Genomic DNA, 17,476 nt, shown 5'->3' with positions numbered 1-17,476 from the left:
ATTTTTTGCATTCATTCATAACTGTAAATGAAACTTGGATCCACCACTGAAGTTCTCAGATGGAAGAATGTAAAGGGTGAGCCTGTTCCAAAAAAGAATAAGATGGTGCCATCAGCTGGGAAGGTGAGGGAGACTTTTTTTGGTAAACAAAATTATTCATAATTATCTTCAACCAGGTAAAACAATAACAGAAGAGTATTATGCATTATTACTTGACAAGCTGAATGCAGAAATTGCAAAAACTAACATTTGAAGAAGAAATTGCTTTTCTATCAGGACGTACCTGCTCACACTTTGGCGGTTGCCATGACTAAAATTCATGAATTCCACTTTGAATTGGTTGACCACTCATTACATTCACCAAATCTGGCCCCAAGCTACTTTTTCCCATTTCCTAACCTTCAAGTATCTCTTGGTGGACCAATTTTCAACAGACGATACAAGGTCATTGCATATTTATACGTAACAAACTTTGTGGAGAAAGTTGTCCACTACATTTTGGAATAGTTGCAAAAGTTAGAGCACAGCTGGAAAAAGTGTAACGATTTGAAAGGTGACCATGTTGATAAATGAAAATAAATTAGAAGAAAAAATGTGTTGATTGATTGGTCTGGAACTTTTCAGTCTACTCTCATAATTATACTCCCTAATACTACCACGTAGTAAGTATGCATAACATATTAAAATGAAATGAAATAATTTACTTTGTAATTCCACACACTTTATTAAAAATACACGACCCAGGTTTCGACGTTGAACATCATCAGGTGGTCCTCATAGAACCAAACTTGGTATATATACGTTCTGATCAATGGAAGGGTGGTTGGTCAGAGAGGGAGGGTGGAGGGGTAAAAAGGTTACAATGCAGCTGGGAAGAAAAGAACATTACATCTTTCGATATCCATCGTTGACTTGGAAAAGTGGTAGGTCTAGGATTTGGGAGTGAGAGGGATACAAAATTTCATTGGCAAGTTCATCTTTGCAACGGACGCATTTCAAAATTTCCAACTGCTCCAAAGCATGGAACCTTTTAACCCCTCTACCCTCCCTCTCTGACCAACCCCCCTCCCTTGATCAGAAGGTATATGTACTAAGTTTGCTTCTATGAGGACCACCTGATAACTACGTTCAACGTCGAAACCTGGGTCGTGTTTTTTAAATAAAGTGTGTGGAATTACCAAGTCAATTATTTCATTTCATTTCAATGTGTTATACAAATTCCATAAAGTCATGCCTAAGATAATTAGTATGCATAAGCTTAAAATAACCTATTACCAATCATGAAGCCTGAGAAAGACACATCAAAACCATATTCACATTTTCTATTTTTTTGCATTTGATTATTTGTTATTAAAAGATCTTTATACAATGAGCGACAACATAACTTCCTTTTTTTGAAATGCTTCCTTTTTTGAAGGAAATTATGATGCCACACCCTGTAGTTAATTGGCCAGGGTAATTCTATTTTTAGGTTTTGCTGACAGAGGCCAACATCTATAATTTGCAATAATTTTCAAATATGTATGCACATAATATGCCATGACATATTTTGGTTAATTAAGCCAATCCAGCCTTCAGGATTAATTCAATTGAATTTACAATCAGCTTACATTTCTCCCGCAGGCAGATTGAGGGTGATGCTCCCAAGTTTCACCATGTCTCCATACTTCAAGTAACCGAAGAAACCAACAGATGTGTATAGAGCAGCAACAATGACCATGCCAGTATTGAGTACCCCATTCCAGCCTCCAAAATCTTGAGGAGTTTTCATGTTATTTTCAAGCGGCAAAACCTAAATAAAAGTTAAACAAGGAGTTAAGTATTTAAAAGCTATTTCAAGACCGCCATTATGATTTTTTTTAAATAAATTCGACTTTCATTACTTGGTAGTAATTATCCAATTTACGAACTATACAGACTGCCTTCCCATTACATATACGAGTTTCTTGAATTCTTACTTATACCTACATACTCTAAATCTGGAGTGTATACCTTACAGAGATAAGGATATATGCAACCTTATTATGTCGGTTTTTTATTTTGGACTACAAGAAAAAAATACAAGTTTGGATCATTTTCTACCCAGTCACATAATCAGCATTTCTTTCCCACAAAGATTTACCTCGCTAATGAATTTATCACACAAAATGCTTTCAAAGCAATAACAGAGAAGATGAAAAATAATGAGTTTGGAAAAATAAAAACAAGATCATTGAGAATAAATATATGCATTTAACCATATGATACATCTAAAAGCAGATGATAAAGCAAAGCATGTTTAGGATCAATTATTTAACTTGATTGAGAAATTAAAAAGAGAGTTGGACAACCTCTAGATGATTTCACATGAAATGCAATACTATTGAATACTTTTTTTCTAAGTTTAGCATTATTACGTCAATGAAAAATGGCTGAGTAACTACCATGTAGATATGCTGTTTGGGGTAAAGGGTATAATAAATAATGTTTCAAAACTATATTTTTATTTTAATGTGAGCTTTGGCAACATTTCTTTACACAGCTTAACTGTCTTAACTGAAGAAGGATTTTAAAACCCACCTTACATATATATATGTCAACTTTGTGTTCATATACATGCATGAAATGTTATCATTTTAACTTACCACGCCAATTCCTTCAAAGGCATAGATAGCAGTTCCAAAATACAATGGCAAGCGACTCCAACACGCAAATGATTCAACTGAAGTGGTACTTGGAAGACTCTGGAGCATATAATAGAATGTTATCCCTAGACCAATCACTGTGAGGACTGATGCAAATAATGACACAGGCATGAGATATTTTAGATTCTTCACCAGGTTAAGGAGGATCATTGGTATCAGCAAAGCTGTTAAGTAAATTCGCATATCCAACTTGAAAAAGTAGTGTGCTATCACCTGAAATTGATATAAAGGGAAAAACTTGCAGAACTATACAAATTTATCATTAGAAGTTGTTAGTAAAAGTAAAGATATTACATGCATTATCAAACAATTGTTCCATTTCTAATACGACAAACATCCTTGCCTGTCACTAATTTTCTCTCTGGCACTCATTAGTAAGTTAAACTTCCATTTAATAATTTCTTTGGTGTTTTACTCATATTTAAAGAAAAGGCTATAATTTATTTCTGTTCGCATAGAAAATTATTTCTATAGCTTTTGTGATCAGATCTGAAACACTGACTTTTTGAGTGTGTGATTTCTTTGTGTGGTTTTTAAAATCAACAGAATTTTAACACACAAAATGTTGGCAGGAGATAATAACAAATAATCATACATGAATGACAGCTCCACTATCATTTCAACAAAAGCAAAAATAGCTAATTTAAAAGCAATATTTGATTGTAAACATACAATACACTTTCTTTAATTACTTTAAATAATAAAAAAGCTTGCAAACCTATTAGGCTTGTGCATATGTAGGAAATTTAAGACCAGAGTGACATGGTAAATATTAATGCATGTAATTAAAAATGTATGCAACAAAATTGCTCACAATCTTAGCTGATATACAAAATTATCATAGTACATAGAAGTCATCTATATTTGAAGTTGACTGACCTCTTGAAGATTAGCCGCAACAAAGACAAAGTATACACAGCAAAATCCAAGTTGTGTAATGCAAAGAAAAGTGTTGACTACATATCTGAAAATAAATTAAGCGGATCATTAAAATTAATAAACATAAAAGGGTTTAGGAATAAATGCCCATCTAAAAACCTATTTGCTCATTAAGGCAGTCTCTGGTATGCCAGTGCAGTAGACACCCATATTTGCAGTTTGCATTCCTAGAAATATCCCCATTTCAAATTCCATAAATGTAGAGGCAAAAGCGTTCAGACAAAGTTTAGGTTCTCTTATTTTTCAGATTTTTGAGTTATCCTTATTCAAATATCTGGGAAGGGTGCACTTGTACACTAAATTAGTGGATCTCCTGTGTTTTTATTGCATACACAGGTGACCATCAATTTCCACAATAGTCAGTTTAAACAACCAGACACTTGTACAAACTAAGTTGGCATCAAGAGCCTCCATAACAGAACTGAAATGTCAGCATTAGTGTTAAAATGAAATTCTTTAAATGGTATTATCAGCTGGAGGAGGACAACATTGTCATGGGCCAAAATGCAACTAACAATGTAGATGGTTTCACATAGAGGTCTGCTTTTTGACTAAAACCTGGCAATGAAGCACTTTTACCACCGGTTGCATCATTGTATAACAAAAAACCAGCTGAAATCAGCTAACCGCTAGAATGCAACTATAATTTACAATAAAAATGTCTGGCATTTTTCAACTACAGAAATGGCAAAAACCCTATTCAGACAAATACCTAAATTGCTCACAAATGTTTACAATGCAAATCTGGGAGATATACTGCATTCATAAGCAAGGAGTGGAAATATTGGAAAAGTACCAAGGATTAAATGGTGGCAATATCTTTTTCATGCATTATTTGCACAGAAAATAACTAATTTAAAAACGCAATTCATTGATTGGTGCTCATAAAATTAAAAAAGGGGATTTCAATATCTATTTAATTAAGTGCAATGCCAACAATCTATATGCAATATACAAGTGATAAAATCCAGTATTGAAGCATAATTCATACAACCATATGATTGTAAATCTTCTACCAATCCTGAAGTAAAAATGACATTTTGTACAGTTGTCATTAAGTGTTGATAACTTCCACTGTTAATCAGTACCTTATGCAATGTATATCATTCATACTTTCTGCTATAACAAACTGAAGTCAAATCTTTATAAGTAGTACAGTAAACAAGTAGTAAGCACACTCAAACCTTAAGGTAAGACTAGATGTTTAAACGTACACAAGTTCTTAGAAGTACACAAGTCTTCAGGAGTTTCCAAAGTCATTAGTTATCAGTAACTAGGGTAAGTGATTTCACCCTAAGTAACTACTAGGAAAATTTATGCAAAATTCTATCAGGTATGTATCTAAGTGGGCAACAATTGGAATAGGAGGGTTTTCTCACAGAAACTAGACGTATGGAAACTTATGTCGGAGGCTTCTTAAAGAAACTGTGGAAAAACTAAGGCTTCTTAATTTTTATGGATGGTCTGCTTTAACCCCTCAGAAGTTTGCCCTGCTTTAACGCAGGCTCCTCCTCCTTCATGATTTGTAAATCTAAACTTGCAGGATTGTGTGAAACTATGACCACTTACAGTATTTAAATATTTGAGCTAGCTGGAAGGATGTTCCCATTTCTCTCTCCCTTGATTACATTTTACTTCTTTTTCTCACAGTAATTAACTTTTTTACCTAAATGTTGTCAACTGCCCTACCAGCCCGATATGCTTTTTTCCGCATTCATGAGGTTTCAGCTAAATGCAGGGTTCTACACATATATTCTACACACACATTTATATCTCAGCCACTATCCAGTCTCTCCATGTTTCCCTAAATCCTTCCCTTCCTCCAACAAGCTTACATCATTTACAAAATCAATATAATCTTAATCCTTCCCCATGAATTACTCTAGCTTTCAAATACTTCAGGCATCTCTACTGTAATGCACAGGCTCCTAGTTTCCTCTATATCCCAAATGTTTTAGTTTTTGTCCAACTGATATATTAGTCACTCCCCACCTCTTTCTCTTTGAATCCCTGTGTAACACATATATTTGGTCTCTAATTCCTACCTATACCTATCAAAAATCCTCCCTCTCTGCATTCTCCAAAACAAGATGCTCCTTGTACTCCAATCCTGACCTTCATATGAAAAAACCACACTTTTCTACTTTTTCGTGAGAATAATTGTGGAACCAAAACTCAAGATGAAATGCATAACAAAGCTAATGAATGACATTTTATATTGTTCTCTATGCTTGCATGATGCATTCATTTCAATTAAACCACGCTTAAGGCTTTCAAAAATTCAATTTTATTTTGATTCTTGTGGCTACAAAATGTTGCCATGGTTTACTTCGTCATAAAAATAATTTTGTAATACAGTGAAATGTAACCATATTTCCAGGTATTTTATTCTCAAATTTTACTTTCAGGAGTTGGAGATACAATTATCAGAGAATTCACTCGAAGAAATTGACGACGTGAATTCCACTTATACTTCCATGTCTATTATGTGAACAAAGTGAGCACGTTGTCTGCTACTTTCACTAATCTTTTGAGCCTTGTCGCCACTGCTATTGGATTTCAAAAAATAAGTTTTGGTTTTAATTGTTACTCTTATAATATTTTCTTAATATTATAAACAAAAACCAAAGCTGGTTTTTCCGAATTTATACAAATTGTGAGATCGTAAAAGTTAATAGGTTTCTCACGCTCTTTTTAACATGCAAAAAAGATAATTGGCATGTTAAGCAGTGTGATACATCAAAGACTAACAATCGATTGGTGTCATCATTCTGGGGAGGAAGAATGCCCATGGAGATGCAACAAAATTTAGAAAAATAAATATCTTACTTAAATGGACGAGGACCACCCCCATTTTTTTTCATACATCGGCAAAGGAAAGAATAAATTATAACTTATGTAAAAATAAAGGTACCCTGTCCACATATTTTGCCAATATCATTCTACCTAAATAAAAATTTGGAAAGTGTGGCATTTTTACTTCATACTTAAACTTTTTAGGATACCAGTCGCTTCCATGAAGTCTTCTACGGAAATTTTTATGGGTGTTGTACATTAAAAATTAATTTATGAGGAGCTTCATCAGTTATGATACCGATTTAATTGTGCATTGAAAAGGTCTCCAACCTGTAACTCAGTCTAAAACTAGTTAAATGGCTAGATAATAGCATACAAAAAGGCTCTAAGAGTGTTCACCTTTGAAATCTAAGATGAATTAATTATTATTTTTAATCCCAACAACAATTTGAAGGGAATTAATTAAAGTGACATTGAAAATAGAGTTTATACTTGAAAAAAATAATCACATCGTAGAAATCAACTGTAAGAAACTATTTAAAAATATATTTAAAATAGAACAGGGAATAAAATATTCAAAGGATTTTTATTTGAAATAACACCTTACTCTGTCGCAACAGTACAACTAACCATAACTGCAATATTTTTATGCATATTTGAAGATGGTTATCCACATTCATACAAGAATTAGTACCTGACTATGCGTGAATGCCTTCTTAAAACCAGAGGACCAGTGCTGAATGAAGTTTCCACGACATCTGCAAAACCCAAGGCTGGAACCTCAGTTCTTATACAAAGTTCATGTGCACACTTGACCTGTAAATATGAAATCAATATTTAGTAAACCATGAATTTTGTGGCAGCTGGTAGACAAGCAAAATGCTACATAATAATTTAATACAGTGTTATTTTTAATGGTAAACTGAACTAAAAAATAGTTAATCAATGAACTTATCTAGTATAAGGTGCCCATTAAGTGAGAGTAGTCATGAATATATAATAGACTAAACCCAAAGGTTGATCTAAGTTATTACAATATACATATTGAGTACCTCTAAAAATATCTTAAATTTAATAATTAGGGTGTTATTATTGATGATTTTCTGATAGCATAGGTCAGCTCTCGGTACATATTTTCATTGAATGCTGTAAAGAAGATTTGCAACCAGGCACACACAGGATAGCAGATGATCTCTCCAGGAAGCTACAGATATTCACTTTAAGAGAGGGCATAGGAAAAGACAACAGCGCCATGCAAACATAAAAAAAAACATAAACATGCAAAGATTTTTAGCACATGAGCAAAATATTTATTCATTCGCATACAAATAACCGAACTAACAGAATCGTTAAGACAGGAGTCGTTCAATACCTCCGTAGAAAATCCAAGAGACCATACTTGCAGTATCGGAAAAGGTTTGTTTTTATTTAGCCTCATCTCTTACTAGACAGCTGTTCAAGTTTCAGCTATATTCATCATCTGGTTCCAATTTGACAATTGAAGCAACAAACTTTTGTTTGCTTAGAAAAATGGAAACAAGTTTTGTGCAGATATTAAAAACTTCTATTTAAAAGTCTTATCACCCGAGAGAAATCACAGAAGAGTAAGATGAAGTTCATGTAAAGTCTACACCAGAGTTAGTGACTGTTTAAAATTGGATGTATGAGTTTAAACTTGGTAGTACATCCACAAAAGACAGACATCATTAGAGACATCCAGTGGAAGAGACTTCCTCTGAAATGATTGACAAAATCAACAATATGGTTTAGAGTGATTGTCAAATCAAAATTTGCTAAAGAGTTGAGGCCACAGCCATATCACGAAGTACAGTGTTTTCTATCTTTCACAAAAAATTGAGTGTGAAAAAAAACTCAGCAAGATGTGTTCCACATTTTATCTAAGTAGAGAATAGTCTCAATCATTTGGTCAATTCAGAGGTACATTTGGCACTATTCCATCATAATGCTGATAAGTTTTTATAACTGTGGATGAAATATGGATACACTACTACACTCTAGAGAAAAGATCAATCAAAACAGTAAGATTCTTAAGGCGATCTATCTACAAAAAAAGGTGAAGACAGCGAAATCGGCCGACAAGGAGATGGTCACATTTTTTTTAGGATTTACACGGAATCATCTACATTAATTAATTTCAAAAAGGACAAATAACAAATGGGTATTATATGTCATTACTACACCAGTTGAGCAAAGAAAACTCGCCCTCACTAGGCAAAGAAAAAATTCTCTTCCATTAAGACAATGCATGCTAACAACTGGGCAGTTTTCATAGCAGATACATCATGCATTATGGCATTAAGTTCGAATTATTACAACATCCACCATATTTCCCTTATTTGGCCCACAGTGACTTTTTTATTTCCGAACTTGGCTTGTCCAAAAAAAATTGCTTGTTCGATGAGAATAGATTCCCGGCAAGGAGATGATTAACAAAGATGCCTATTTTGAGGACCTTCCAAATCCTACTTTTTGTCCAGTTTAAAACAGTAGGAGAAACACTGGGTAGTATCTAGCTAAAAGGAGAGTACATTGAAAAATAAAAAAAATTAACCCAAAATAAAGTTTTCTACTTTTACCAAGGGACTTAATGAACCACCCTTGCATAATACATTGACTAGTGACTGATATGAATAATAACAGGGCACCACACATATTTTGCAATGAGCGAACTAAATTTTCAAGTATTTTGGGAACATACCAGAACGTGCATACAATGGGTGCAAATGACACCCATTAACAGGGTTCCTATAGTTCCAATAACTAAACCAGCATTCCGGAAAGCATCAGGCATGGCCAAAATTCCAGTACCAATATTCCCTTTTAGCAGATGAATCATGGTATCAGTATTTCTGAAAAATATAAATGCAAATTATCCCAGAAAATTTCCAGCTAATCAGAACACAGAAATTATTGTAACAAGGCTAATGCAAATAAAAACTCATAATGAAATAATTTTTAAATCCTCTGCTACTAATCTTAATACATTAACATCAACGATGAAGACATGAGTGAAACAAAACCATGCCCAGTCAATCATGGTAAAGTATGAAAAGTCTGTCGGATAAAAAGTTTAAAGAATATGCTTAGTAATTTATGCATAGCAGTAATAGTGGCTAATAGTAGCATATAGGTATGTATATTGATTTCCATTTTGGGAAAATCATGATTAAATTAAATATCTACAAACAGATGGACATTGATTTTTCAAATTTAAGCAAAATAGCCATTGTGTAATAATTATGCCACAGTCAAACTGAAAGTTGGTTTGATTGGCAAGGGTAGACACCTCACCTAGTACTAAGCCTAACAACATGTGAAATTCACACATCAGGATACGGATGGCTAGTTCCTTTCCCTGTTTCGCCTGTGGTTTCCCAAAAATACACAGCTTGAGTGAAGCTGAGTGTGTCCAGAGGCCCAGGAATTGAACCTGGACCGTCTGATCAGTGGTCTCCAATGCTCTACCCATTGGGCTACCACAATTACTACATTTACTAATTTAACATAGACATCTCTTATTTAATTAAAAATGTTTGGTTGAAACAGTATATGGTCTGATAGTACATGTTTGATGTGGTGCTTATTTTTATTTAGCAGGGAAAAAAAGGTTTTCAATCAAAGACTCGTCAACATATCATGAAATAATGTACTTTGATTTCCAAATCTCAAATACTGAAAATATAAATAAAGTCTATCAATGGATGTTTATTTATAAACCCTGTATCTAATTATTATTATCAAATAAATAAAGCACTTCAATCTCAAATATCTTCACTTTTTGCATGTATGACATTGCACACATGGCTGACCATTACTTCACCTTCCAAAAACAGATGATTATATTTTCATCACATGAACAGAAGAGAACATTAATATCTGACAACAATAACTAGGGAGATGAAAACATAAAGAAAGCAAACAAATGTTCAAGGTTTTTCAAAAAAATTTCCCCAGAGTGAAAGGAGCTAGGGGCTACAGAAGAAATCCATCAAGATGCACAATTTGAACAACTTCGCACACCAAGAATTAAAGGCAGTGATGACTTCAATTGGAGTATATGAACTGTATGATATGTGATTACGCTATCTTTATCGTGGTTTGAAATTTCAAAACAAGTGATATAGATGGAAATTCCTGCCAAATGAAGCACACTACAGAGGGGAATGAAAAATGAGAACAGTTAAAAATAATAAATTATTTTGCCGTTTGATGCTGTCTTCCACATTTCAATATCGTACATTTATCAACCTGCAAATACACACCCCATTTAATGAGGACTATACTCATGTTTTATAATCTTGTTTATATAGCTTGACTTTCATAAGGAGAATGAAGTTGATGACATGGACTTTGAGTTAGGATGTTAAGAAAAGGAACGTTAAAACCTTGAAATGGAGCATGGTCTTCTGCAGCAGAGAAACATGGTAATTGAAGCAGGATGATAATCACAGATTGGAGGCTTAGGAAATATGGGTATGGAGAAGGTGAAGAGGACAGAAAGGAAAACAAATGAGGAGGTGCTAGGAATGGACAGGAAGGAGATGGGATTGCTCAGAGATATCATAAGGAGTTAAGAAAAATGGAGGCAAACATATTGATTGGCAGTGGGATGTTGAAGACTAATATATGAGAGAATGTTAGGCCAACAATGAAGGGACAGAGTAGGATAGGGATGATGGACTGAATGAAGGTAAGAAGGAAGTATTTGGAATTGAAGAGGGGCTTATCGCAGTGCAGATGTTAGTTTGTGTTTTGTTAAGAGAGACATGGGAATGGTCACCGTACGACTTGGTAGCCTGTGCTCATCAAAAACCAAACTTATCCAGTAGATTACTGATAACAAAAATAATATACTTTGACAACTCACGAAGTAGGATGTTCCAGGTCTCTGTTGAGAAGAGGATTATATGAATCACTACCCCTCTGCTCCTTCACATCTGTTTCTTCAGGGCCCATTGGCCCTGGTAAATGAAGGATCACATTTTCTGGAGATGTTCTTAAGTCAGGCCTAGGAGCACCTCTGCAAATAATACATAATCTATAAACTCACTCTCATTCATTAAAAATACTGCAACAATGGGTAGGCTAGTGTGATTAACAGAATGAAGCCCTACATATATCTGACAAAACAAGAAAATTATTTTGCTTGGAAAATGCTACTTAATTATTAACTTCAAAAGAAACAATGGCTAAAAACATTACAATTGAGTTGAAAATGTATGAATTCAAGCTCATTTTAATGCTTGTATATATTTTATAGCCTTCAAAAGATTACACTTTCTATACAGATAAATTGTTTCCCAACAAAAAAAGTTAATTGTGAATGAACTTATAACAGGTAATTTTAGCTGCAATAAAATGTCCATTGACACAGTTTGGTCATATTCTATGTATTTTCCATACCATCCACCATAATTATTATTAGATTTGCTCAAAAATGTTGAAGAAGCTGAAAAGTATTCAAGACCTAGTATATCAAGATTCAAGTAAAGAAGTATGCTGAAAAGAAAGTTCTACAGAGACCGTAGACAATGTTGTATTCATCTTCTAACCCATAGGAAAAGGAAAATTCTCTTATGGTTTCAAGAACTTTTAAAGCAGCCATAAATATATTTAAAAACTGCTAGTACAAAAAATAAAGTATGTTCAAGGTTAATCAAATATTTACTCACACCGCTCCATTTCTCAATTCCACTTTTTTTAAGTCAAATGAAATATTTTTGTAATACTAAAGGCTAAGTACATCTTTTGTAGTAGTTTTAGTTTTTTGGGGAGGGAACCAATAGCTAAGGTCATTTGCCCCATTAGGGATGGATGGGAAAGAGAGAGAAGAGGTGGAGAGAAACCCAGAGTCTGCATTAGCCTACTCTTATCGAAAGGCACCAAGGGGTCTGGAGTTTAACATCCCATCCAACGAACATCGTACTCACTCAAAGTGTTCTCCACAAATCACCTCAAGTAGGAATCAGGATTCCACTGAAAAATATTTGTTGTCTCCAGGATTTGAACCCTGGAGACAACATTGGAGACAACATTGGAGAACCCTGGAGACAACAGGATTTGAACCCCTCTTGGTCGGAAGTCTGTAAGTTAGCCACCACACCATCCCACTCCCCTTATAACATCTTTTGCCTGAGTGTATTCAAACATAAATGAAGCTAAGGTAAACAATCTCAAAGGTCAACTTCCCCAATCCTTAAACCATGCATGATGGTTAAGAAGTAAAATCAATTTTAGAACTATGCTAACAGAGGTAAAATTATTAAAAGGATACTGCAAGAACAAAGTGTCATAATATTTTAAATTCTCAAAGTTCACATTAATAATCTAAGGACAAAATATTGTTTTCTAAATATTAAAAGTCATTGCATATCTTTTAATTAAAATAATTCTCAATTTCTTCGCCAAGAAATTGAAAAATTATTGCACTTATATTTTTCATAATTTGGAACAATAATTTAATTAGGAACAATATGTAGATTGGCCTAATGGCATTCGAGTGATGACTGAAGCGGGAAATACAAGTCGTCCCAATTAATTCCACTGTTAATTTACCAAATTGGCACATCAGCAACCAAAATGGGTCCAGGAAATCATTTGAGAATATCCAATGCCTCAACTAATTAAGGTAAATGGGGACACCCCTAGCATCCCGTGAGCTGGGGCTTGAGCCGGTCCCCCTAGTTAACAGTGGTTTCTAGGGATTCCGGCCAAATATGCAAGAGATTATTAGCAAAAGACTTGGTTAATAATATGGGCAAATATCTGTGAAGTGACTAAGGATTATTTTTCATTCATAACATTAGACTTACCTATCATATGTGTCATTAACAGGTTCAGGGTTTCCAGGCAATAAGGGCTGCACTTCATCTTTCATTTTATTTGATTTCACAGCTTGGGTGAGCTATAGGAAATAAATTATTTATTTAGGAAACATTGTCAATAGTGATCATAATGAAGATTTGGCACTTTTCGGCATTATTATTTCATTCCAAAGAAAATTAAAAGAAATTATAAAAGACTTCTGCAGATGAAGTAATTTTCACCACCTACATATTTTCCAAATGGTTGTTTGGCTGATGATATTAATGCAAATGACATAAAAGGTAAAAATCTTTTGTTCTGGGTCGAAACAACAACAAGATTAGAAATACCTATAAGTATGTAAATTACCCCGAGTTGATAAAGTAATGCTTGCTCTCATTTTACGGGTTATTCACTTTAAATGACTTGAGAAGCTTAAAGATCGATTTGAGTGTGTTTACCGACAAAGCCATTAAATAAATACAAAAACAATAGATTTTCAACGCCATTATGCAATGCATGAAGTTCCGAAAAGTCTGAAAATACGACAGCGTTTTCAAACATTAACCACTGGGATCAACACAAAAAAATGTAATAGAGACGATGACATCGGTACAGAAATAAAAATACGACAGACTGAGACAAAAACCTAACCTCGAGTCAAATTATCTCGGGGGAATTTTCCATGCGTTCTTGTTGTCCGTCATAATCGCCGACCTATGAACTATATCCCTAGCTCATTCAGAAGATTATTCCAGTGGGACAAAAAACCAAAATACATCTAATATGTGAGAAAATATTTTATATTACGAAAAACTTCATTCATCAAACATTAATGGGTCCAAAGACCACATTGCAAATTTTTCCGTCAAGTAGGGTACCGCCAGGAATGTGGAAATATTACGCAATAATTAAAAGCATACGAAATTACTTACTTTCCCCAAGTATTCTATTTTCCAAATAACTATCAACTTTTTTCAGTATTTTGCTTCAAATATTGTAAACTACAATGCTTCATTCCGGTTATTGTTTTGGCCATTCTTGGAAATTTTATTGCAACATTAGAATTTTAGAAGGCAAGTTTCAAGGGAGAGAAGTCCCACATCGGAGAATGAAAACCTTCGGAAATTAAGTCAGTAGGGCCCGTGGTTTCGATTGTGTGTAAAATGATGGGAATGATCGAGATTACTTCGAGAGAGAGCAAACTAGACAAGAAAACTAAAGCGCATTTCAATGACTATTGCGCGGCACTCGCAACAAATTATAACGCGAGAGTTATTGATTCCTCCGACTGTTACTGATGCATTACTGACAAATGACCCGATCCTGCTAAGGATGAACGAAATCCAGTCCACCAGTGTTTTTTTCGCATAAAAATGGAGCAGCTTTTATTTGATCAAACTTCGACACAATATCAACTACCATAGTAGCACTTCGACGCATATTGTGTCATCATCCATTACCAGGGAAAGGAAGCGACCAGGTGAGTTCCCAGCTTGACCTACTTTTGTTTCGTAAACGATTCCAATCAATATCGAAGCTGCTGATTCTAGGAATATTTTAAACAAAGGACCGGAATTTCTGCGCAAATTGTAAATTGCATTCGCCTATGTTATAATAAAGGAAATTATCGCTTTTATATTTTCATCTTAAAACCATAAAATGCACTCTCTTAATATTCAGATTTGAATTCCTTATTGAAAGGAGCACCAATAATATTTTTTTTAATATATCGACAAAAAATTGCCAATTTTATTAACACCGAAAGCTTCCGGCTGTACAATATTTGTACGTACTCAGATTAGTGCGCACCTATAAAGGTAAATTCCTTCCGGGAGCTGGGCTGCGTTGACAAGTTTCATGCCTAGGTACAGTCATATTCCCGCGGCGTATTTAGATTTTCAACCTAGTATTCCTTATATAAAAGGAAGTTGAAATACACGTATTTCAATGACTAGACGCGGCAATATAGATTTGCATTTATATAGGCGACAACACATGGAAATTACTTTAATTAATAAGATGAGGAATCAATTGCGAGTTTCATTTAATAAAAATTAACACACACCAATGCAACTCAATTTTTGTAAATACTAACGATCTGACGCACAGTTTATTGTGGGACACAATACCAATGTCATATCGTAGGAAACACGGATGTGAATATCTCATCCTAATATTTCAACCATTTTTTCCAACACTACTGTCAAATGCATGTGAGAACATTAAAATTTCATGCCCTAGAAGCTCGCACCATAAATATGAAATAATGTAAAAAAGTAGCATTCCACATAATAACGAGAATAAAAATACAACTACGTATATTATGCTCATTAATCTTTATTTTTCGATTAAAAAAATACATGAACGGAATGCAATATCTAGGAGCGTGTATTGCATTAATTTCCAGGTTCATGCTTCATTAATGAGTTGGAGGAGGGGCATAATGGTTAAAAAAAACTACTCCCCCCACATAATATGTACTAAAATTTCGACGCATCACAGTGGGCCCTAACAGACGTTGGAAGAGGAGTCACACTAGTTTGTACAGAGTACAACTACTACCTCTTATTCTAAATTTAAGTAAGGTGCACGAAAGGAATGGAAGGCGATCGGGGATTCCTCCACTCACACCAAAGATGCTAAAGAAAGAAAAGGACGAACTACGTGCATCGAACCGGGATTTTCCGTACCAGTGAAGATTTTACAAATAAAAAAAAATCAGGCACCATTAGCCGCAGGTCCGTTGCGACGGGGGAGAAGTACCCCACGATTACTTTTCCACAGGTACGCAAGGTATTTCTCTGCTCCCCGAAGGTTCTTTAGCCTTCTCCCCGGTAGATTATTTCTTCCGACAGGTGGGCAACAAGGAGTGATTTCGTCAACCGATATGACGGGCCACGGTGGTGTTACTTTCACCGTTTGACGATTATTTAAGCCAACTAACATACGAGACACGCTTAACCAGTTTTTGCTTCCGAGATGCTCGAGACGAGATGTTTATCGACGCATAAAGATTATATTTGGCTCTCACCACACTAACTTAGACCCGAATGTGACCCTACTGCAGTCGGACAATGTTGTTCTGATCCCTTATCGTTTGTGGAAAAATGATATCTTCAATCTATCTGTTCTACACAACGTCTAATTTAACTGGCATGATCTCTCCTACCGTAGTACGATGAGGTCAACAATACATTTTCAACATCACTGCTAAAGAGACGTCATTCCAATTTATGCAAGAGATTAGATCTGTAATTCAACCTTCGTTCAGTGAGTGATTCCCAGCGTAGGCCCCTAATATTTTGGATACGCTACTAAGTTGATCATAACGTTTTACAAATCTAGCTCCTTAAAGCTGAACGCGATCCAATTCGGCAATCCAACTTAGCAGTAATCCCATATACTAGCAGCATATTCTAAATGAGAAATCAGCGAAAGATAGCATCTCTCTCTCTGACCTTTTCATCGCATGTATCAAGTACTCTTCCAATTAATCCTGATTTTTTGTTAGCTAGTCCACATATTCCCCGTATATGTTTAACCCAGGAGGGATCGTGGGTGATGGTAACGCCAAGGAATTTAATCGAATCTACACATTCCATTACGGTGTTCCCGATGCAGTAGGTGTTCTGGAGGGAATTCCTCTTTTTCCAAATATTCAATACAACACACTTTTTCAGTTTAATTCTCCTTGCCAAGTGTCGCACCAGCGTTGTATATCATTTGGGTCATCTTATTAAGCTGTTGCGGCCTCAGGATTACAGATATCACGGTAAACCACTGCATCGTCGGCAAATAAATGTATCTTACTAATGACTACGGAGTCAATTTCGTTAACGTAAAGGGGATCGAGATGGTGCGGGGGCTAACGTACTGGCTTCCCACCCTGAGGGCGCGGGTTCAAATCCCGGCGGTGTTGAATATTTTTCAGAGGTATCTCGATCCCTACTTGAGGTGCTTTGTGGAGGGCACTTTGAGTGAGTACGCCGTCCGTCGGATGGGACGTTAAGCCGCGGACCCCTTGGCGCCTTTCGTAAAGAGTAGGCTAATGCCGACGCCGGGTTTCTCTCCACCCTTCATCCTTTCCTGTCCTTCCCCTATGGCGCAAATGACCTTAGCTGTCGGTCGCCTCCCCTCAAAACTACTACTGTTAACGTAAAGTAGGAATGAAAGAGGCCCGATAACACTTGGGAACCCTGGGGAACACCTATAGTAACTTCTACTGAATT

At 35.2% G+C, this 17,476-nt stretch overlaps 1 protein-coding gene across 7 annotated transcripts in view; it reads right to left on the bottom strand.

Annotated features, from left to right (window-relative positions):
- Window positions 1–17,476, bottom strand: part of LOC139691421 (proton-coupled amino acid transporter-like protein pathetic) — a 60,588-nt gene that overhangs the window by 7,394 nt on the left and 35,718 nt on the right. For 6 of the 7 annotated variants that reach the window (XM_071589228.1, XM_071589229.1, XM_071589231.1 and 3 more), the window contains 7 exons: window positions 13,253–13,344; window positions 11,308–11,460; window positions 9,139–9,289; window positions 7,114–7,235; window positions 3,564–3,648; window positions 2,625–2,897; window positions 1,611–1,792 (listed from right to left, as the gene is read on the bottom strand). In XM_071589228.1, coding sequence (XP_071445329.1) covers window positions 1,611–1,792; window positions 2,625–2,897; window positions 3,564–3,648; window positions 7,114–7,235; window positions 9,139–9,289; window positions 11,308–11,460; window positions 13,253–13,344 — 1,058 coding nt within the window. Of the gene's footprint in view, window positions 1–1,610; window positions 1,793–2,624; window positions 2,898–3,563; window positions 3,649–7,113; window positions 7,236–9,138; window positions 9,290–11,307; window positions 11,461–13,252; window positions 13,345–14,179; window positions 14,583–17,476 lie in introns of those variants that run through there. The other variant, XM_071589230.1, reaches the window with a different exon arrangement.

This window comes from Hetaerina americana, unplaced genomic scaffold (assembly GCF_022747635.1).
Source record: "Hetaerina americana unplaced genomic scaffold, ioHetAmer1.1.p SCAF_35, whole genome shotgun sequence".
Lineage (NCBI taxonomy): Eukaryota > Metazoa > Arthropoda > Insecta > Odonata > Calopterygidae > Hetaerina > Hetaerina americana.
This window is presented reverse-complemented; position numbering and strand designations above follow the sequence as displayed.